This window comes from Ptychodera flava, chromosome 13 (genome assembly GCF_041260155.1).
Source record: "Ptychodera flava strain L36383 chromosome 13, AS_Pfla_20210202, whole genome shotgun sequence".
Lineage (NCBI taxonomy): Eukaryota > Metazoa > Hemichordata > Enteropneusta > Ptychoderidae > Ptychodera > Ptychodera flava.
This window is the reverse complement of record NC_091940.1, coordinates 38,179,095-38,203,566: the sequence shown is the minus strand read 5'-3', so window position 1 is coordinate 38,203,566 and position 24,472 is coordinate 38,179,095. Positions and strand designations below refer to the sequence as shown.

The 24,472-nt window shown below is 38.6% G+C and overlaps 2 protein-coding genes across 5 annotated transcripts; one reads left to right on the top strand and one right to left on the bottom strand.

Moving 5' to 3' along the window:
- The first annotated feature begins 4,834 nt into the window (after positions 1–4,834).
- LOC139148398 (zinc finger protein 425-like) lies at positions 4,835–13,053 on the top strand. Its single transcript, XM_070719834.1, has 3 exons — positions 4,835–4,970; positions 7,565–7,637; positions 8,134–13,053. The coding sequence occupies exons 2-3, from the start codon at positions 7,595–7,597 to the stop codon at positions 10,869–10,871; spliced, it is 2,781 nt and encodes a 926-aa protein (XP_070575935.1). The 5' UTR covers positions 4,835–4,970; positions 7,565–7,594; the 3' UTR covers positions 10,872–13,053.
- A 1,653-nt stretch (positions 13,054–14,706) lies between these two features.
- LOC139148400 (protein BANP-like) lies at positions 14,707–24,452 on the bottom strand. 4 transcript variants are annotated; one of them, XM_070719836.1, is made up of 10 exons: positions 24,313–24,452; positions 22,833–22,926; positions 22,348–22,436; positions 21,364–21,557; positions 20,526–20,626; positions 19,976–20,077; positions 19,576–19,651; positions 18,912–19,075; positions 18,288–18,487; positions 14,707–17,746 (listed from the first exon to the last, which is right to left on the bottom strand). In XM_070719836.1, the coding sequence occupies exons 2-10, from the start codon at positions 22,903–22,905 to the stop codon at positions 17,423–17,425; spliced, it is 1,323 nt and encodes a 440-aa protein (XP_070575937.1). In that variant the 5' UTR covers positions 22,906–22,926; positions 24,313–24,452; the 3' UTR covers positions 14,707–17,422. The 4 variants fall into 4 exon arrangements, with proteins under 4 accessions (XP_070575937.1, XP_070575940.1, XP_070575938.1 ...); XM_070719839.1 differs by having other exon boundaries at positions 14,707–17,740; XM_070719837.1 differs by having other exon boundaries at positions 22,833–22,923; positions 24,313–24,434.
- Between the last annotated feature and the right edge of the window lie 20 nt (positions 24,453–24,472).

Genomic DNA, 24,472 nt, shown 5'->3' with positions numbered 1-24,472 from the left:
GCTTCACGCCTTAAACAATAGCCGTTGCCACTCTATCTATCTTTCTCTATGACGCAGGTTATCCGAGTTCACCAAAAGCTGAACAACAATGTCGTCAAAGAAGCCGGCTATGATTTCAAGCTCTTATTTCCTTGATATGTTCGGTCGATTGTAGATTTATAAATGCAATTTTCATTCGTTTGATGCTAAAATGAAGCAACTGTTTGTCATTGGTTTCGGGTAGACCGTCATCAATTTGCAAGTTGGTTTGAACAGGGCAGTGGGGATAACCTCATTTACAATTTGATTTGAAATGTCGTCGCATAGGTTACGAACTGATACAAGTGATACATGAAAGTGTATAAAATCTCAATTTCCATATTGGAAACATCGTTTCATTTATCAATGAAGTCATATATCTCGCTAAGATATTTGAGCTAAAACAATGCCGTATAATGACTATCAACGAACACATATTCGAATAGCTTAATAAGTAAAAATAAACACAGCATGACACATCGGTTCATGTGCCGATATAAATTATTGTGGTCTCGTGAGCAAATTTGTTCCATTCCGCGCATCAATAATTTATTTCAAAGGTAAGGTGACATGGCTCCGACCTAATATATACATGAACTGTATAACTGTTAGGAGATAGACTCTCTCACCAATACGCGAGAGTGGAAGCTGGATCTACGACAACAATGTCTTTTTTCTCTTCCGTTCATATTTATTGTGGCTGTTTTTGTCGGACCGTCTATCAAATACCGTTGTAGTCGTTGTCGTAACATCCAGACAACGCCCTTGTTTTATAGCTGTCACAGGAATAAGCTTACACACTCTGAAGCTGCTGATGAAGCGTGTAGTACTGGGAAAAAAATTGCCGAGACAGCATTCAAACTTAGGCTGCATTCACAAATACTGTGGGAGAGGGGGTGGGATAATTGCGATTGAAATCTTAATGCATTTTAGATTCTCAATTCCCCTAAAAACCCTTAAAATCCACCCCCTTTGTGTGATAACAAATTCAAATCCCCTACTATTATACCGCCAAACAGTTATTAAACCAACACTGTCAAGCTAAAATTTTGATATCTGTATTTTTGCTCTTTTAATCAATTGCAATATCTTGTTTTACACCCGGTCACAGGATTTTCACATTTTTATCAAAAGGCTGACAGGCCCGGGAAATGACGATGGGCGATGTTTGCAGTGACCGAAGGTTGCTGCGGTGGAGGACCTAAGGTAATCGGCAGTTGGAGAGATCGAGAGTGGGATGCGCCCCTCCCTCTCGATAGAGGGTTCTAACCGCCCTATAATTTCTCAGCTCCCTCCCCCATTATTTGTGAATGCTGCCTTGTGCCTTTTCATTAAATTCGGGAGACCTTTAATGACGACACGCTGACTCTACAAGTGCGTGCATCCACAGCTAATATGTTAAACGTATGCTGGTTTAAAGATTATGGCACGATGTATCCTACAACTTGTTCGCAATGAAAAAGTTGGCGATTTCTGATTTCGTTCTCGTATCGTTACCTATATGATGTAAACATATGAATTATTCCAGTATTGTCTTTATACCCGCTTACTGAAAGATTATCTTTGATGGATCAGGGGTTTCCAACAACGTTTTTATACCAGTAGGCCTATCCATACTCATCGTGAGGAAGCATAAATAACATTTACGGACTTCTATAGAGAACTGAAACAGAACTATGGCGTGCCTCATGCGAGAAGTCTGCCGCCATCGAAATCGTATGGCTAAAGTAAAAAGATCGGCCATTTAATTTCACCCCTGTTTTGAAGACGGCGTACAGTCCTATGCATTTCCATGAATTCCAGTGGTTGCATAAATGTTTCCCTCAAGAATTCTCTATATATGACCCAGTGGTATCCTATTCGATTTGAAATTCTTATCATGATTTCACCTCCAGTAAGATGTTTTATCTAAAAGAATACAATATATCTCTAAATCACCGGAATGAAAAAAGCGGCAAAATAGCGTCTTTTTAGGTTGAAGGCTCAAATGTCAGCCGGGAAAAAGAACGTAGGCAATGATGATGGAGGGGCTGTACAAATATTGCAGGGGGTAGGAAGAGGGGTTTAGGTTTGAAACCATTTCATTGTACACAGGAACTATGATGCCGAGGTAGTACCATTGATCTCTCTCTCTCTCTCTCTCTCTCTCTCTCTCTCTCTCTCTCTCTCTCTCTCTCTCTCACACACACACACACACATGTATTGAAGTTCAAGCGATTAGGAAAATGTGTATAAATACTAATATTCATCATGATACACGATTACTATCGCAGTCGTATGTACATATCATCAGCACAACATTTGACAGCCTATGTGGAAAATAAAGAACTCGGATTGCTATAAATTATGTCTCTCACCACACCGTTACAGCTGCAACCTCCGCAAACCAGGTTGCCTACACTATTTTAGAGCGAAGCCCTTGCAGCAAGTCTTAGAGCACAATGGCGGTTCCCAAAGCGACCGCAACCAAGTTTTGACGGCATTTATATTAAGTATGTTGCGTCATCCTAGGGTAAAAATAATTAAAAGGGACAATAGCTCACACTTTAGATAATATTTACGTTATTTTGTTCAACATAATTTATCCCTTCCCCAAAGTCAGTGTTCTCCCCATGAATTTCTGATAGTATAGCGGCGAATTTGTATAACAGTATAATTAATTATTATGTCAATGGGTTTCTATTTTTTTACCAAAATTATAGAAATAAAGGGCGCCGCGCTGACCATTAACGTTTATTTATCGGCAAGGGCGAGAGGAAAGCCAAAGTAAAGCCTCGCCCGTTAATTTGGCTTTCCTCGAGCCCGCGCCCATAAATAAACGTTAATGGTCAGAGCGGAGTCTGTTATTTCCATGATATTATCAGCGAACCGAAGAAAACCGTCAAAATTTGCGAAAATGTCCGAAAGGAACGACAAGTGCATGGGCCCAAGAACTGAGTAATACGCGACAAAATGTCACGCGCGCTGTAAAAAAAATGCCAAATCCGGAGATATTTTCAGAAAAAAAAAAAAATCTCAACTTGGCCCAAGTGCTCCATTTTATTTTGTGATTGATTCTTATTTACGTTTGAGTAGTAAAGTTACGATACTTTGAGTTGTAATATTAATTATTCATGTCCACGGGCGTGTAAACAGGCCATTGCTGCGTATTTGTGGTCAGTCACGTGGTTCAGCTCGACCAATCAAAATGCAACAGCCAGGGCATGGTAATATGGTAAAGCGTAATGGCCACTATGCTGCATGCTGTGGGGGAACACTGAAAGTACTAGCCTTGCTAAGATAATTCTGTGCATTACGCATTAAGATAATATGCGCCTCAAAAGTGAAGGACAGACACTTTTGCTTTAACTTTCCTCGTTCACTGTCGTTGAAACTCAACCATTTCCTTGCCAAATTAAGAATAAAAACGAGGAGTCACCGTGCAAAGTTTGGTACTAGTCTGAGAAAAACAAATTGCCTAACAATAAGTAACATTTGCCGATATTTTAAGTTCAAAATGTCCGCCATCTCTGTGTTAACTCTATGGGGAAAAACAAAGTTTTTGATTTTTTGATAAAAATTAAGCCGGTCAATTTTTTCTTAATCCAAATGCTCTTACATGAGCATCAAAAGGTGATCAGAAAATATTTTGTAAAAAGTTGAGAGTTCGAATATCTACCAACGAAGCGCATTCTACCTTAATGAAGTAGTCTGCAGTTCAGAAAAAAAATTGGCAATTGGGGTCTTCGGAACTGTGCTCAAAGGTCGCATGGGTCCCATACGACCAATGTGAATACTCAGTGTATCGAAAGAACGATAGCGACCGATAAAAGTTGAAGATAAAAATGACACCAATGCCCCTAAAATCCTCACACTGTATACATTGTTGTATTATGCATTTCATGACTAATATTTTCTGTCGGGCCAGAAAAGAGACAAAACTGTTCAGCTGATATCTGACATCCCCAACCTACTCGCGCTTGTTGACTGCTGTCGAATTTTTGTGGAGGGACCGTGATTTTATGAAGGAAGGGCGTGTTGATTGGTGTATGTATAGTATATTTACAATACGTCACTGCGTCCGACGTCCCTCAACGGTGCTCCGTCACACGCATAAGCTCCAGACATGACTGGATATGACTGAGCTAGACAACCCACGGTCCTCCATCATGATCTGTAGAGGGATCGTGGCTAAACTTACGCCCCATACAGCCCATAGGCGTTTGTGAACTGGGTAGTTTTACTGTAATAGTGTAGAGTTTATGCTATGAGTTCTGATACGTAGACTATACTCACTATCAAGTTCAAAAAGAAGTGGGTGGAGGGACTGCTAGGGCCCGTCCGAACGTGGGAACGAACGTAGTAGCCTATAAAACTCACAGCCTACTCTACGCCGCGGCTGTTAAAAACCACAGGCGTACGGAATGTTTCCTAGATCGTCGTCGGATGGGAAGTGACGGACACTGCATGCACCGTGAGGCCGAAGGCCGAACCTCGGTACTGTACCGAGGTTCGGCCTTCGGCCTCACGGTGCATGCAGTGTCCGTCACTTCCCATCCGACGACGATCTAGGAAACATTCCGTACGCCTGTGTTAAAAACTACCCAGTTCACATAACGCCCGTGTTACGCCCTAAACTTGCCACAGCAGGCACAACGCTCTTGTGGAATACGTTCCTGGGGAAGTCAAGTTCAATCTACCGTTTGTTTTGTTGAATTTATCGGCAAATCATTTATTTGGAAATTTCCATTTCATTAGAACAGCCACAGTCCGGACTGTGGAACAGCATAGTGCAGCGAATTAATTATATGCAAGCAGCGCCGCCGCGCCGCGTCGCGCCTGCTAAACTCATACCCGGGGAACGCACTCCTCACCATAAAGGTGACGTCATTGTCACCTTTTCGTACCGTGTGCAGCTTGAGTTCCGTGTGCAGAGGGTGCGACTTCGTACAGCACATATGCGACGAAATCAGGTAAGAAATGTATATTTTATGCAGTTTTTTACGAATTATCACTCGATTGTTACACAGTCTGACTGCTATATCACACACAATGGAGCTTAAACAATAAGTTTGAGTCTAATATTCAAAATAAGCGGCTCCGAAACTGCGAAATTAGCGGAAACGGCTGTACAGGGAAAGTGTGTGACTCCATGTTGTATGTGGTCCCCCGTTTACGTCGCCAAGGGGGAACCTTTCCACGGTACGCGGGCGGCTATGGTGGTTTCGGAAAAGGGATGAACGGCATCGCATCAGCCTTTCTGGTCGGCAACCCCCGTATGAAAGACGAGGTGCTGGGAAAAGGAGCTTTCTGGTGTTGAGTCGTCCCCCGATAATCCTTGATTGCCTCTACTTGCGGATAAGAAGAATGTTGTAGAGATGAAGTGACGTCCCACTCAGTGAATGATAAGCTTGTAAAATCAATACCAGATATCCTTGCGAATATCGTGAAATACACTCTCATACTGAAATCATACCTCCGGGTCCTGATTAATACCGTAATATGATTGCTGGGATAAGCTTCTAAATAAATACACAAAAATAAAACAGTCTTCTGTCTAGTCTATAACCACGGTCCCTCTGTCACCTGTGACAGAGGGACCGTGGAGGGAGCTCCACAATTTGTGGAGGGACAGTGGTCTAACCATGGAACAATGGAGGTCGAATCTCGCTTCTACCTCCATGGTCTTGCATAACCTGTGGGTGTGGTGTGTGCCCATACATAATGCATAATACATCTTTGTTGACAACAATGTTTCTGTTTTTGAACAGTTGGTAGCTGCCCAGAAATCGGTTATCTTGTGCATTGATTAAATAATCCTTTGCACAAGTCTTAACATGACAGGCTGAGCATAGGTAGTGCCAGTAGCTTGTTGCAACCTCCAAAAGTATAGCAATATTTAGAGTGAAAGCTGTTTCCAGTTTGACAAATGAAAAGGCTGCGTTGCTTCATTAACAAAGCAGTGTGGCCTTTAACGAGTCACCCATAATCTAGCTGTGGGTCCATAGCTGTGGTGCTTTATGGCTTGGTGGAGGCGTTAAAACTTGTGAAAGTCAAAATCAGCACCTGAAAGGCAGGAATCCAATCTGAAAACACCACAGCTATATGGACCACAGCTGTCCATAATCAAACACTGTTGTTCTCAGTAAATTTCCACGTAAAGTTACCATGTATCTGACATCAAAATGGAGATCTTGTTTCAGCTTGTCTCAGTAGCCTAGACCCTATTCCTTCACTTTGGCCTCCATACCTCCAACCACAGTGTGGTCAGAGGCACAGAGGCAAAAGTGAAGAAATTATAGGCTATAGTCTCAGATGCAGTCAACTAGAGCAGTCTAACTGATCACAGAGTTCTGACTATACGTGATGTTGCTATAAATAACTTTCAACACCCACCCATATGTGTGATACTATGAAGCTTCAACATCCGGCAGTACTATTACCCATAATTCACTTGATTTGCACCCGTGACCTTCAGATACAAATTCAAGTCTGATGAATCTCATCAGCTCTGCTAAATGCAGTGCATGTACCAGTTTCATTTTGTCTGAAAATATACTGGTAGATTTGTTGGTATCATGAAAGTTCAAGCCAATTTTGTTGACAGCTGATGATAAGCTGAATGCAAATAAGCTAACCAATCATAGCAATTTTGTATGTAAAGAACTTCAAACGTTTTGATGGTATAAGGAAATGTCAATGTTACCACTGGTACTACGAGTACTCTTCAAACCACAGAAACAGTGAAAATATAGTGTAAAAAGTCAATGTTTTACAGTTTTTGGAATAGTGTTTGAGTTGTTACTGTATGAGTTTGCCATCAAATCTTTGAGGCATATTTATACTTGTGACCTCAAAAACTGTGAAGCCATGAATGAAAATTTGTATAAATCAGAAATTGTTCTATCTATGTTTCTGAGAAAATGGCCATGATGTTTTTCAAACCAAAAAAGACTTGGAATTCATTCAGACATATATGGAAAAGATTGTCATATTCATCAAAAGGCTGTAATTAGGAGTTGGTTTGGATGAATTTTTTTGGCATTTGTCCCATGTTACAAAGAGAGCCTGGACACTTTCAAAATTTTTGTAGATTTGCCAAAATATGACAGCAATTTGAATGATTGTTGATGCAAAGAATGTTCATAGAGGAAACATACCTTTAATATATGAATTGTGTAGCTAATATAATGTGTAATACAAACTTACCAAAATTCATGCCTATAAAGTACATAGGAGTACTTATTTATTAATAATGGGTTCAATCATAATTGAAATAAGTATAAAATTTTGTTATCAGACGGATAGTCATGTCGATCAGTGGAAAGGTGCCGTAATGGTATGATTATCATGTCAGTGACTGAAAACAAAATCATTGATGCAGTGTTTGAGCCAAATGAAAATCACAGTCCTTGGCATGGTGATTAAACTAATAATTGTGACCCGATTACTAACCCTTCAATATCATTGCCACACACTCAACTAATCAACACTAATAATTACTGAATTTGTAACCTACAACGTGAAAAGCCATGAATTTTTCAACACATATTTTGATTTCTTTCAGGCTGTGATCAACTAATAAGATTTATTCAGAATGATGGAAGAGTCCAGACAAAATGAAGAATATGAGTCATCAGGTGAGCAGTGTTATTATGGCTTTTAATAGCTCCCTTTTCTCGATAATTATGGAGGGAAACTTAAAGTAACTAAAGTAACTGCTCTACATTTCTCATTCAGTTTTGTTGTTTTGACCTTTGACATTTTTCAATAGTTTTCTTAAAATGTGTGAAATAAAATATCGTAGGTTTTGAGCCCACTTTAGCTTTTTACTCAGTTGGCATATTTTAGGAAAGCACGTACAATCTGAAGTACACAAGACCAAAGAAAAACACAATGATGGTTACGTCAGTGATTTGTCAACAATCGTCATTGGATTGTTCATTCAGTAACCACTAGGCGGCACATGACATGACAATACACAACCAGGCTTTACAGACTTTTCATATTAAACTTCAATCACAGTTATCTTGCATCTTTTGTAAAATCTTGACAGGAAATGCTGCATAATACATGTAAATTGATATGAATATGCTTGTTTATCGATATTTGAAATTTTTTGAAACTCTCCCATAGATGAAGATGTCTTTGAATGTGGGCGATGTAAGGCCAAGTTCACATCAATGGAGCTCTTCATGGATCACAAAAAGAGCAAAATCTGTCACCGCTCCAAGAAAACAAACGACACAAAGCAAGAAGTCAAGTCTGCATCTGATGTGAAACATGTTCCATCACCGTTGTCTAATCTGCAGAAAATAGCACAGGTCCCAGCATCAGGAAGTGAGTTGCTGTCTCACAGTGATGATGTTGTGATGACACAAAATGAAGAAAGTGGTAAGGCATCTGCAGGGGATTCTGAGAGTTTAAAAGATATTTCCAACAACGTCATTGAAAATCTACTCCAGAACAAAGCTGTAGTGCAGTCCACAGCCAAAGACACATTCGTTCAATCTTTAGCCTTGCAGTCTCCTTCGTCACAAGTACAAGCTGATCAGCAGGCATTGAAACCTCACAGCTCTGGCCAAGATAGTACAGAGAGTAACTCAGATCTTGTAGATATCATCAGACAGGCTAGCATAGCCAGTGGTATTGAAATTGCCGATCAGTTTCAAGATCAGCATGTATCTCATACAGATCAGAAGGTCACAGCTCATCCCATCGAATGCACATTCTGTTATGAGAAGACTAGTACCATTGATGAGCTGTGTTCACATTATCAAGACATCCACAATATCTCTAGCAGGAAGGCAGTAATGTTTGCAAAAGAAAAGCAAAGGGAAATAACTAAAAGTAAATTAGCCACCAGGCGAGCTAGGCTTGTTGCTAGAGAGCAACCAAAAGCAGGTAGCTACCATTGCAGATTATGCAACATGTCATTCAAGACATCTGCAAAGTTGACAAAGCACAGAAAAACAAAGAAACATCTAGACAGGAAAGAACAACAGCAGGCTACGAGAAGTCGCAAGCGAGAATATCAATCTGTCGGAGACGATGAAGAGCACTCGGAGGATCAAGGCCTCCTGAAGTGTGCCAGCTGTGACTATGAAGCATCTGAAATGAGTGACTTGAGGGATCATCTCACCAGCCATAAAAAAGTGAAAGGAAAATTTCACTGCACTGATTGTGACCTGTATTTCTCAACCAGAACAGACTTGAGTGATCACACTGTCGCTGAGCATGGCAAAGAGCTTCGCAGATCATGCACCAATCGTAAAGTGCCTTGCAGTGATTGTGGACAGCTGGTGCAGCACAGAAGTTTGGCAAAACACAAGCAGCTACACAGCCAATCAGATGCAGACTTGACATGTCCTCTGTGTAAGCACGAGGCATCAAAGACAAGTGATTATGAAGTGCATATTGACAATCACAAGGTATGGGTGTCAGCAGTGAGTGATTCAGCTCCAAACAGTACCAGCATGGCAGTCACAACTGATAGTAATCCTATAGCTAGTATTATAAGCCAGCTGCAGCAGGCACCGAATGAAGACGTCATAGTGACAGGAAACCAGTCCAGCACCATAGATCTCTCCAGTCTGGGACTAGAGCACATCAGAACCATGCAGGCAGCAGAGTCGCTTGCTCAGATGTGTCCTGAGGCTCAGAACGGTATAGTGGCAAACATCACAGATACACAGATTAACCAGCAACTTGATACAGCAACTGAGTTGTCCAACAGTCAGTTCAACCAGGCTAGCAGCAATGAAGCAGCTTGCTCTCCAACAGGAGCAGAGAATAATGAGAATGCCAACAACACACAGGCTGTTGGCTCTGAAGTCAAACACACCAAGGGTGGTCAACTGAAGTGCAAAGAATGTGATACATTCTATGCACGAGATGAGCTGCCAAAACACATGTGGGCAAAGCACAAGATGACAAAGAAATTTCAGTGTCGCGATGGCACCTGTAAGATGACTTCAGATGTCCTCAAAGAGTTCAGTCAGCATGTTGTTACTAACCATGCCAACGCCATGTTCAGTTGCAGCTGCAGAAGATGTCTGAAGAAAGGCAAAGTTGATCCTCACCACAAAGCTGCTCTGAAGAAAGAGAAGATGAGAGTGTACTACCAGCAGATGGGTTTCAAGTGCATGAAATGCTGGGTGAAATTTCCAAGTCAGGCTGGACTTGACAGGCACTTAGCCAAGGAGTCCCACAACTATCCATGCCCAGAGTGCGACAAAATTCACGTCAGCAAGCGACAGTTGAGAATCCACATGATCACACATCAAACTGAGCGGCAGTACCTGTGCGAGAAATGCGGCCAGGATTTCAAGACACCTCGTGATTTGCAGAGACACAGTATATCACACAGCAATATCAAGCCATTTCTATGTACAGACTGTGGGAAAGGTTTTGGTTTCCGCAATAAGCTGCATCGACATATTCTGACCGTTCACACAGCTGTCAAGCCATATAATTGCCCAGAACCTGGGTGCAATAAGGCCTTTGCACGCAAGGACAAGCTAACAGACCATCAGCGAACCCATCTCACTTACGAGCCTTTCAAGTGTGAATTCTGCCAGAGGGGTTTCTTCCGGAAAGACAACTTAAAGGACCACTTGGTCCTCCACACTGGAGAATTCAGATTCAGATGTGACATCTGCAGCAAGGGTTTCATGAGACCAAAGCTCTTGGAAAAACACAAGAAAACTGATCATTGTAATGAAATGCAGCAACAAGCTGAAGTAGCAACCACAACAACAACAACAGCAGCTATTGTTGAACCAGGGTATCAGATTTGCACTATTGATGGCCAGTCTTTTTCACTGAAAGAGGTCAACTCCCAAGTTCAAATTCAAGTAAAGATTACACCGTAATTAATAGAGAAATTTTTAGCGGAGTCTGCTTTCTAAAAGTTCCTTGAAGAAAATTTTTCAGTTTAAGTATATAATGATAATGCGTGAAAGTCACTGTAACTAAACATAAAAGTATTTTTTAATATTACTTATTACTTTTTCTTCAATTGCTTGATGAATCTTGTTTTCTGTGAAGATGTGTTAAATCAATTTTGGGAAGTCTGCTTAATTATTATACATTAGAAAATATTTTTTTGTGGATAAACAAAGAAAGAGAAATAGAATGTATTCTCACTGTAGCATTTGCATTACCATTTCATTATATTATTTTTATCAGCTTCATTACAATACAAATTGATGAATTCCATATAATATTTTAAGGGAAACAAAGGTTTAACGCCACATATGTAGTCAGTGGGAATAAAATCTGATACAAGAGCCATGGATCAAGGAGGCCTCATCTGCCTGATTTATATTTAAAATATTTAGTGGCATATAAATTTCCTGTCACTTGGTGGTGCTCTTCAATTGTCTCTGACTTACCTCCGTACAGAGCACTCACCTTTACTCAGACTGCTGTCTGTTCCCAGGGTGCTCTCATTGAGGCGTATCCCGGTAATGTTAGAGAATAATGTAGCGTGAGGTGAACTTTCACATCATTTACTATTCAGTAGTCAAGCAAGGAACTCTTTGGCAGCACCAAAACAGGCAAAAGAAATGAAGGCCATTGGTGGACTTCAATGAAACTTTGGATTCTGTTGTTGTACTTGGCATCCATTGTTATTCACCAACACACTGGAGGACACATTAGTTTTGTTTAAAGGTATGATGAAACAATAAAATAGTTGTCTTTGAATGAAATGTTTGCCATATTGTTACATTGATCATTAGTAAAGAATGTCATATCAAGTCTGAAACAGTCAGAAATCTAGAAGAGGCAAGAATCAAAAGAGGGCACTTTTTGAGAAAGATATGAGAGGATGTATTTTCTTTGTGTGTACACAAGAGATACCACTAGCTGTACTGTGATATATTCTGAGAATACACTCTTTTAAAGTCTTTATGTTTCAGAAAGTGTAAATCATGTTAAAATGTATGGTATGGACATAACAGAATCCATAGGTCACATGATCATTGGCTCATGTGGACATGTTTCAGAACAGCCTTCTGACATATATTTATCACAGAATTTAGATTTCTAAGAGAAACCAGAGGTCAAACTTGCTTACATGCAACTGCCTTTTGTCAAAAACTGTCAAGATGTAATTTGTAAAAAATTAGGATAGAATTAATCACTTTAGATGAAAATCCTTGCATGACACAGGTAAACCCTGGGGTTACTTTTTTAAAAGCTCTTTTGATAGGTGGAGGAACTGTTAGCCATAAAATGCCCTGCATTGTCTGCAAACACTTGTGCTTTCAATAGATGAAATGTTCAAGCCATTGTTTCCCAAATGTGTTTTAAGTCATCGGCAAACATTAGCAAAATTTGTGACATGTGATTTTCCTGAGTGGTGTAGCCGTGACAGCCCGCAAGATAATGGGTTAATGACACTGAAAATCACTCTGATAGTCAGAGAGTACACAATGTAAGATTGTATCTGTGAGATGGCTTTATGACAACAAAATCTGAGTTCTGATTCTGTCAAAATGATGGATTTACTGAAATAAGTACACCTTTATCATGGTATTTGTATCATGAAATATCACTTTCCAATGAATTACCAGGATACCACAAAATGTGCCTTACTTTGAAATTTTACACAGCCCAGGGTGAACATATATCATATATACATTGGTCTGTGCAAACAAATGTCAGAATTATCAGTTCCATTTGTTTGCCAAAGCCTGCCCAACGTTGACTGTGTGTGTGTTGGGGAACATGCCACAAGATACTAATGTTACACTACTAATCTTGTTTCTAGACTGATGGAGCATACTTAAGTTAATAACATTTGGGGCATTTTTAAGTAGTCAATATGAGACCTATATTTCTCATCATTTTTGTCAATATTCAATAGTTATGATTATGTACTGTTAGCAATTAATTTTTTATAAACTTGATAATGCGGCTCAACATATCACCTATATCTAACATACAAGACTGGAAAACACAAGTCCCTTCCACTCAGTTGAAGACTCCTGTGATAATTTGTTATATCTCCACAAGTACACAATAAAGACCTAAGACAAGTCAGATACACATCATTAGTAGGTGTTTTGTTGTAAATTTTGACTGTGGTGCTCAAAAGTGGCAAGTGTGAAAACTATTTGTGTTTTGAGTTTCATAACTCATGATTTACACTAGCCCCAGTTGCTTGGCTTAACTCTACAGCAGTTACTTGCTGGCCTAGTGTGGTCTATCGCGTTCAATCAAAGATCGATACAACAGCCTACCACTAATGCAACAGCCTGCTGAAGTTTATTCCTTCAATTTACTCCGATGCCCACAGACTTGGGTTAAGTCTATTCATGACTGTGTCAGAACGGAATGATAGGATTGTCTCTGTACAAGAGTACCATTTGAAACTATTGAAAAAATCTGTGCATCTCAAATTTGTGACTCTACGCCTCTCCACAGCTTAAGGTAATATGCACCTCGAAAGTGAAACTCCACACAGAGATTGAAGCGCAGTGGGGCAGCAGCGCGGCGTGGATAATTCGAACCAAGCTAGAGGGTCTCCGAGTCGTTGACCGCGCGCGCCCCCACCAATCTCTGCTGCAGGCAAATTTAAATATTCCAAACTCGGATTTCTTTCAGTCCTGTGTGTGCCTAAATGGCTAAATAAACGTGGCGGAAATAGTAAACGGATAGGAGCAATCCAGCTAGAGATCGCACTTTCCGCACACTGGTAAAAATAATACATTAATACACTAATAAAAATAATAAATAATCTGCTAAAACTTTGGCAATCGCATCTGCAAAGCTGACAGCCGTTGGGGCATACATTTTGAATCATCAATTTACATCCCTGTAACCTAGAGCAAGGTCTATGTTTTGCAAGTGTTCACGGAATCGAGGATCGATATTGAAACTAGTGTACTATTCATTTATCTAATTTTTTTGGTTCGAAGTATTATATATAAAAAAGACAGAAAATGTATATCATGGAAAACGCGCAATACCCAAAAAGTTGGTGAAAACCGTCGCCTGTGGCAGAGATTAGTGTGGCTACTGCTGAGACTCCCCAGCTAGGTTATAATTTTCCACGGCGCTACAATCTCTGTACGGAGATTGCTCGAAAGTAAAAAACTTAAACATTTGCTAAAAATTTCCTCTGTGAAACTTTCAACCATTCTCTCACCAAAGCAAGAATAAAATCAGGGGTCATCGTGCAAACTTTGGTACTAGAGAGACAAATAACTTGAGATTTCTCGATATTTGAAATTCAAAATGGTTGCCATCTCTGTGTTAACTCTATGTGAAAAAACAAAATTTTCGATTTTCGAAAAACTAAGACTGTGAAAACTTTTCTTTCACCAAGAGCTTCAAAATGAGCCCCCAGAAGTGATAGGTCAGAAGGAAACTGATAAAATTTGAATGTCCGAATTTCTGTCCCCAAGGCGCGTCCTACCCTAACCCTTGCAGCACTTGTAGGTCATGGAATAGATCATTCTGATAGGATGGATGGGCAAAAACAGCTGAAGTTCATGGGCAGGTAGTGTTAGCACAGCCTTGCTGTAGCTTTCCAGAATTGTTCAAGATCACTTGACATATTTGTTCAGCCATGCTGAACTGATGATTCAGTACAGAGAAGCGTTTACCAAAATAAACTATGTGCCGGTATCATTGATGTTTTCTGGCCCAGATTATTTGGCAAGAATACCATGAAAATATACATGCTACATGACTGCACATTTTTTAAGTAATTTTATTCGTTAACTTAATTGAATATTAAAACAGGGTGTGAAACCCCACATAAATACACTGGAATTTGACAGCATATTAATAGGTATTATAGGTGTGCAAAAACACAATAGGTCAAACCTGGAAATCGAGTGGACCACGGTACAAACAAACTCACAAGCACAAATGTGCATAGGTGTACGTGTATTTCCATTTGCGTTTGTACATGTGGGTTGGTTTGTACCACTCTGACATTATCTTTTGGGCGTAATAAGTCCGTACAGCACAGTGCATCCATTTTATTCCAGAGTAGAACCATTTGGAGAGGAATTGTTGATTCTGTACAGACTACTTTTGATATACTCGGAGTACATGTGTACAGCTTGCTCAAATATGAAATTCATTCTTTGTTTCAAAAAGTGTGCAATTTGAGATGGTAGTATTGTGCATAAGTTGACAATAAAATACAGGAAACAAAAGACGAAGACAGAAGTTGGAATGAATTTTGTGAAATCATAGCAAATCCAATGATAAAACAGCAATACTGTACAATGTTGTATATCTAGCTGTTTCCAAAGCATAAACAGAACCATATGTACTAGTAGCTGCCTATATTGAGCTAATGGCTAAATATACAAGACTGCTTATTTTCATGGCATATGGTCTAAAGCCCACCAAATCCAGAATGATTGTGTACCCCACCATATTCTGCACTACCACATTTCTTTTTAGTTACATATTTTGCCATACCAAAACGTTACATCCAACTATTAAGGAAATGTTTACATAAAATTCTTGGTACAATACATGACATGGACCTGAGCATGATATCCTGGTCACACAACAGAACAGGCATCATTATTGCCATGTTTATTTAAATAGTACACATTTGAACACATTTGAAATTTGAAATCAAAAATATTTACAAACAATGTAGCCTGAAACTACATTCAAATTTCACATTTGTGCCAAAACCCAATATCCAAATGACATTTTAATCCATAAAAGACCTTTTTGATGGCTTTTAAGCCAATAAGAATATCTTATAGATATAAAACATTTTTAACAACAATTCAGTCAAACAACTTTACTGTAATCGTTAGCAGAATAGGTTATATAATGTGCATATGATTGGTACTTGCATTTGACAGGCTGAAACTTGTACTTATTGTGATTAGTGCAGAGGAGATATCAAAGTGGAATTTTATGGTCTAGTACAGCTTTATTGAAAACCTGATGGCATACATTTTCACCAACCAGCTGCCTGATATTTCTTTCACATGCTATGGCTACATTAGTGCTTAAGGGGATTATCTGAGATCATTACTCCTGTCCTGTACATTGAGTCTCTGTCTAGCTCAGACAACTACTTCTGTACATTGAGTCAACCAAGTTAGCAATTTGAGCAGCAATATTCTTACAGGAATCATACACTCAAAGTTAACTTATAAGGACTTTTTGAGGTCAAAATTACCATTTTCGAGGCATCCTTTCAGATACATGTACATCTCATTTTCTATACATCATTTTACATATTTTTACAATATCATGATCAATCATTTTGTGATATTGGAAAATCATGGAGGCTTTTCATCAAATTTTCAAGGACTTTCAAGAACTCTATTCCATTTTTTAGGACTTCTCAGAGATTATCAAGAGGGCTTTAAAATTAAAGGACTTTCAAGGATATGGACCCTGGCTTATTACTTTCGGTAATGAGCTACTGTTTAATGAATGATGTTGACTTGTTAGCAAAATAGTGAGGGTGCAATGTTTTTATGCCGTTACTTTGGTATAAAAATATTTTTTGTCAACTGAAAATGCACATGACTTGTTTCCATGTCTAAAATACCACCTACGTTGACCAACACTGGATGGATAATGTGTATCTAAAACAAAGCACTGACATTCAAACATAAATGGAACACCACAATAAATACAAGTTTAAGGGAAACCATTAGCTAAGCCTTTGTTTGGTATGTTGACATAATAGCACTGATCACAAATGACGTCATTTTTTCTCTCATTAATATGCATAAATAAATATTTGTCTGTATTTTCCGCATGAACGACGAAAATAGAACCTGCTACTGTTACAATGGCTACTAAAAGTAACACTAATTCATATGAATTTATGGCTCAGACTACAAGCTGCAACAACAGCCAGGTATGCAACAACAAATTTGTCAGAATTTAAGGCAGCATTGTCCGATGTCGCGCATGTGCTGCTATATTTAGTAACAGACCTTAAATCGCGATCAACGCTATTAACATCTGTGCATCACACTTCGGAACTAGAAAACTTGGCGCACACCATATCATGTATACAAAATTCTGGCAGTGAAGTTTGCATTATTATCAACCCACAGAATTCTTATTGCATGTTCTCGATAAATATACATTTTTTCTATTTTGTGTTTATTTTTACTAGTACTTAATTGATGGAAAGAGTGCTGGGTAAAAACATGTAAGAAAATTTAACCAACACTGCCCTACATTGTTGAACAGACTACTAGAATGACATAAGATAAATTCATCAAAACTGAACATTATGAACAACATCTTTCTATTCAATTTGATTATCTTACAATATTTGTAACTGCCTTTACAATTTACATGCTTCACTAACGAATTAAGTTGCAGGCCCAAAAAGATAGTCTTCAGTGAAAATTATCAAAAACTCCTGACGAGTCCAGTAAATTCAGTCTCTGACAGTGACTGTTTATCACTGTGATTCCTGAAGCTGTACTGCTGGATGTTGAATGTGGATTTCACCACCTTGAATCTGTTGAACTTCATGGACTTGTACGTCTGGATTGACAGCTATCTGGATCTCTCCCTGAGGTATGGCCACTGCTTCACCCTGTTGTATCTGTATGGTGTCCCCTTGCTGTATGTGGATGGCATCTCCACTCTGTGTCACTTGAACCGTCACCTGTTCTGGAATAGTCTGTTGTACCACAGACTCATCACCTTGTACATGCTGGATGTGGATCTGTTGATGCATTTGTTGCATCTGTTCAACAGCTGCTTGCGTAACTGCCTGCTCCTGGTCAAAAGATACAACCCCTCTCAGTCTTTCGTTGTTTGTTTTAATTAGCACATATTTTTTTCAAGGGATCAATTCTCAATTTGAGAAATACTGGTGATAGGTAGACCAAGTATGCAATCCAACAGTGGACTTTCTCTGACAATATATTACGACAACCCTAGTTTGATGGCTATTCATGCATCAAAGTCCTCTCTCTCTACAGTATCAAGTTTTGATCCCTTTTCAGTTCATAGCCACAAGGCACTCCATCACCAAAGACACAGATGTACTAGTGGTCTTGTTCAAAAATAAATGTTCCCCTTGTGTAACACATGAATTGTTTTTTGCTACCACTCATTGCCAAATATCCCTGTAAAATGCACATATTATCTCTAACTTTGTTTTTTGTCAGCTGAGGTAAGCATTCAGCTCTTCAGAAAATTCTCTCAAGGTGAGAGTATCTATTGGGAAAGGCAAACACAATAGAAATCAACAAAGATTATCAAACAATCCAAAGAAAGTAAAATTTGGCTTTTTGGGGAAATTTGACAAATCCTACCTGCATTTCTTCACCTTCTTCTGAATGTATCTGGTGGGCATATATTGTTGTGGCAGTGGGGGATTTCCTTGAAAATGCCTTAACACTGAGAGACTGACCCTTCTGCTTTCTACGGAATGCTGTCCGACATTTAGAGTCCACATTTTGTTTGATTCTGTGCCAGTCGGTCTCTGAGATACCAAACTTGTGGATTAAATGACCTACAGGATACAGGTACATGCATATTGGACATCATAAGGAAGAACCCACAATCAAGAAACCGAGCACTAAGAAAGTATGATTGATTCAAAACTATAAGAGCTGCTGCTTGGACAAAAAAATTGAGACTTGAGTTTTCAACTAACATCTCAAAATGTCAACAGCATAGAGTTGTACTCTTTGATATTGTCCTTAATGCAACGATGTAGGATATACTCGTACATAAATCACAGTATTTTGTGAATAACCTTATATTAATATTCCTATTGAGCAGAATCAAGAATATTCACTGTAGACAACAATTTACGACAGTGTTGATGTTTTATTTAGTTTGGTGCAGAAAAGACACTTGAACCACAATGGATACTTTACTTGGTAAGTGTTCCTTGTGACATTGAATTCTGAAATAAACAGAGAAAAACTCACATCTTATGCCATATATCATGAGTGGGTCTAGTTGCTTCTTGCCATGTTTACCCATTCCTGAAATGTTAGAACAGGCCTGTGTTTCTCTGTCAAACAGGTAGTCTAGTAAAGTTAGTGCCATCTTTTCTGCAGTCCGACATGTAGAATGGATGTGTAGCATATCACTGAAAAATGATCAAAAGATGTGGAGAGTTAGGAAAATAACACTGAATTGCAGATTTTTTCATAGTTGTTATATTTATGTGGTGCCATACATGTCAAATCAAATTTATAAGGTGGCATTCGTCCATTTTTATGGTTGAAATGATGCCCATCTATCATTTTTAATTATCTAAGCACAGCATAACAGATGTGTAGTGTTGAATGTTTTGATAAGGAATTTTGACAACACATGAAATATAACAGCCAACCCACTACCAGAATGATTCTCAGTATCATTTCATCAAAAACTATGAGACTCATGGTGTAGAGCCGTCTTCCTTTCACCTGGTTGACATTTTTTCCTGAAAAGGTGACCTTGCCAGTTTTCAAAATCCAATTTTAATACTTGTATCGCAATTTGAAATTCTCCTTCACTAGCCTTCTCCACTAAAGTAGGATGAAATTATTCCTGACTCATGTTACCAGAGTGGAACACAACATCAGACTACAGCAGTTACTTTACCTTGGGGTAACATGTGTTCTCACTCTCATTTCTATGTTATTTTCATCACCAAGCCATGTACCTTGTGGATAATCCTCTGTTGAAATTGAAAAATACCATTACATTTTGTTAACATATGTTGTAACATGAACATTCAGAATGATTTGGCACACACTGTCTTGCCTCTTTTCCTGTGCTCTCAGCTACTCTGATGGTACCATGAATGTGACTATACGACATAAATCAAATAATCAACAAATTGTGATAAAGCTTTTATTCAAACTTGTTCAAAACACATACCTAACTTGCATTTCAAATACTGCAGTGCACAATGGCTCCTGTGTCAATTGTGATTACAAAGGTCTTGTTCTTGATACTCATTTATTGACAAACAAATCATAACAATAGTTTGAGTACTTACCTTCAGAATTGAGAGTAATTAGGGTGACATTGGATCCCAAATTTGGCGCTGGTGAGCTTTCATTACTTGCATTTGATATCTGACTGCCAGCACTTTCATCCACTAGAAATACAGAATCATTGCCATACATAAGTAATACTTTTGTTAAGTGTGAAGACATTGTCAGTGTTTCTGATTTTGTTTTCTTTCAGTGTTTGTTTGATAACTTTACACAACATCACTTGAGAATACTTCAATTATGTAACAAGCACTGTATTATCACAATAAATGTGATACTGTTATAGCAAAGATTGATTGTGATATCTGTAACTGATGAATTGTTAGGATATAACTTGTAAAGCTACTGGGACATGTATGGACAATGTTCTTCTTGCTAATTACCTTCCATATCACATAATGTGTTGGTTGTCAAGTAGGAGAAGTCCTCGTCAATGATATACTTTTCAAATGTTCATCTAGAGTGATTTCAAACGTTGTCATAGATGTTTTGGTGTTGGAGGTCAACACGTGAGTCTTGGCGGATACTTTATTTATATCATTACATTCTTACCTTGGGATTCTGTTTGTGCATCTTGTCCATGTTGATTCTGTGGCAATCCAATGATTATTGTACTCTGTCTGCGTGGTGTGTAGTTCTGATTAGAATTCCCACTAAAAGATCGATGTTCACAGAAAATACACAGAAATCACTGAACAATGTAATGTCAGATAATCAGCTTCACCTACACTGAAATTTAAATGATTCCTGCAACGGCCTTAAATTTCCTTGCTTTTGATGCTCATGAACAAACACACATGAATTGCAAAGAGTGTATGACAATAAATACTTTTATCCACCAGACAATATAACATATTTTACACCTCACCTATAGTACTGATCTCATGATTGGCTAAAAGTCTGCCATGTGACATTCAAAAACAAGTGATATGGTTCGATTTGCTATTGCCCTCGACTCTTGCCCGCTATGCGCTTCCCGTTCGAACACAAGTTTGAAGCGTGAACATGCATTGTAGTGTACAGGTGCTGCGGCAGGAACTCTTGCACGAGATGTATAAAATTGCGCGTCATTTCAACCTGTCGTTCGATGTGCGCAGTACAAACACTGGATTTTGGGATATCAAATGTTCGGTGTAATAAAATTAATAACACATGAAGATTGGGCAATATCACGCGCTTTGAGGCATACCCTCGGGCTGGTGATCCTGACTGAAATATTGATGATATCCTCCTCCTGCGGCTCGGGCATCATCAATATTCACCATCCTCATTTAAGTAATATTGCAGATTCTTGATTTAATACCAGCTCCTCTAAATAGTACATGAAAATATCTACACACACACAACAGTCTTGGGTCAGAGAGTAAAGTATAGTGAACAAAATTCTTACCTCCGGGATGATCTAGATTGTTGTGGAGTATTTGGTTCACCCCCTCCACCTTGGTCAGGCACTTTAGGATAAGAATCACTCATATTGTCCAGTTTCTCCTCCAAGTACTTGCATCTGAGGTTGATGGTTTCAAGTTTGCTCTCTATCCCGTCTAACCTCAAGCAGATTGCCTTGTTCACATTGAACAATATTTGCTGTTGGGAATCAATTTGGAATACTGTAACATTTCTTTCAGCATTCAGCACTGGTGTAGAGACAATGTTACTGAAATCCTTTGACTCAGTAAAATGACAGCAAACACTACATTAATCAATAACTAGAATGAATATGATTGAATGAATGTGATTGTAGCTGACAGATCAAGTCTTCTTTGCCTTAAACCTTACATCTAAAGGGAGGTATGGCTGACAACTACATATTTGAACCACGCATGTTGTATATATACTGTTATGATAACAGTAGGCACAATAATATGTGAACATTATGGACAATTTCTAGTGACACATACTCTATAGATGCAAGAAAGGCCTGCAGGAACAAGTCCAGGCATATCATGAATATTCATATTTTCATTGTGTTTCACCTGTCGAATCATAAATTGGATTTGGAATATACTGCAGGAAGACCAAGGTCCTTCTCTTTATTCTCCAAAGAGACCTTATGAGAAGAACAACTCAGTATCATGGATTAGATAATGATATTTTTAAAATAAAAATCTGGTCTGATATCTTCTCACTATTGAGAAACAACAGCAAACTATAAATACTTTATTGTGAAAAGTTTGATGATAAAAGAATATTTATGAATGAACTGTTCAATCCTAAGTTGAGAAGCAAAGAATTTTGAAAGTATGACCTCTTACATGTGAGTATTGGGTGGTGGCATTATTATGACAAAAGACATTTCAAAACCAAGCATGCCATCTTGCTCTCTGTCAAAAAACCTAACAAACTATAGCGGTAAAGAACTTGTGATAGAACTTACTTTTATGCAAGAAGCATCGGACATAGTTTCATCAGGAGTAAGCTTACGTCTTTTTGCTTCAGGTTCTTCAATTAACTGTTCCTGTTCATCTGTAAACAAAATTGACAAATAAAAAGAGTAATGAAAAGCTGGTGAAGCTAAATACTAACAGAATCTGACCATGTCTAGGGCAGTTTCTACTTCCAAAGCAACAGACTTTTTGCTTTCAGTATTATTCAAATCTTAAATTTATAGCATAGAAACGGTGACAGAGGCTCTAACAGTTGCTGAGAATAAAGAAGTTAAATATATCTAAACACAGAAGAACAGGTTTTTAGGTGCTGAGATATCCTGTCATTTCATTATATTTTCACTACACTTTCATGATTTTAATATTCACATTGTTTGTTTGTGCAGCTATTGTTTCCTTCTTACAGGAATACTATTCAAGCAAAATTCACACTTCAAATTTAGAGGTAAACTACATTTCAGTGTACTTGACTCACCTTGATTATTTGTGATTTGACTGACAGCCATTTGCAAGGCATCTGTATCACTCATATTATGCTCTTCTGTCATCTTGTTTCACAACTTAGCCTTCTGAAAAACAAAAATACATCTATCCTTCTTACAAAAGGCAAAACACAATCCTAATATTCCATGAAATGGGCAGTAAGAAGAGACAGCACCTTAACTTAGTTTAAAATGTTACATCTGATTTCATTCTTTCAAACAATGAGTGGTTATTTAAGCAGACCATTAGAATATATCTCAGTGGTAAACATGGAAAGGGTGGTTGTCACCTTGCAGTAAATTTGGAGATTTTACCTTCCCTATAGTATAATAACTTGTTAACTTTGAAATGCTGCTGATTAATTACATATTGGATGCAGTGTTTGAAAACGATTACTTTTGCTTTGGCACTCTACAAATCTAAAGCGGCAGGTTTTTTATCGGCTTTTAAAAAATATTCTCTGAGCAAATTGACAAACTGTGCACAAATTTCAAAGGAGAACAAATGACTAAAACAACTAAAACAAGTAGTCAATATCAACAACCACAAATGCAAGAACCAGGGATTGAAGACTGCCCCTTGAAGCTTACAATGTGAGAATGAGGTTAGGCATATGGCTTGAAGTCTGAAGCAACTGTTGACCAGAAAACGTACTGTCTGAAACCTAATGATAGAATTTTTGACTATTTTTGTGCATCCATGCCTAAATATACACATATTTTGAAGAGTGATCAATATTTCTGTGACAATTTGGCAAGCGTTAACAAATTTCATTTGGTGGTCAGAAATGAAAGACCAGTGGATTTTGAACTCAAGTCAAGAAGTGTATAAGTGTCTTACCCGTTTCGTAAATATAATATGAAATATCACTAGAAAGGTGAAGGTAGTAAGCATGTATGTATCGTAGTAAGACTCCCATCTCGGAAATGTTTGACAAAGTCTATATTCATCAATGTTTCATGACAGAAAAGCGTTTTCTGACGGGTACTCTCTCATTAATTTTGTTCTTCAAGGTGATAGGAAGAAACCTCCATGTTCGAGATCAGTGTTCCTTCTAAATAAAAAGTCAAAAACCTGGAGCAGTGTAAACAGGACAATATGAACGTTTTGTAGCCAACCCTACGCTGCCTAGCCAACAACAAATGAACTCGTCAACGATTACATCGGTCTTTTTCATATATTTTCATTTTCCATTCTTCCTTATAAATATGGGATTTGTGTTTCCTCAAAGTTATTAACAGCCATTCGATTGGTGTCAGTGACAGTGATCACACAGCAACATTGTGCACATACGAACAGAATACATGGAATACCGAGCAGGCGAAACAAGTAGTCACCCGCCAAAAAAACGACATAATATGTCGAACAAAATGCCCTGAACGGCGCTACCTCTGCGCATACTATATTTACGAACTTTTACGGTGTAAATTTCATGTTTCGATTCTTGGTGTGACAGATATGCATAGTATTACCTGTTCACTGGACTTTCGTGGGTTAGCAGGCGAACTTTTCAAGACAAACTTTTCGAAGTCACGGAAAATTTCGCCAAGCACCGCGATAATGGCGTCTTCGTCTCGCGAGAAATGACGTGACTGCGCATGCCCCAGATGCGCGATTCTACATGCGCAGCTT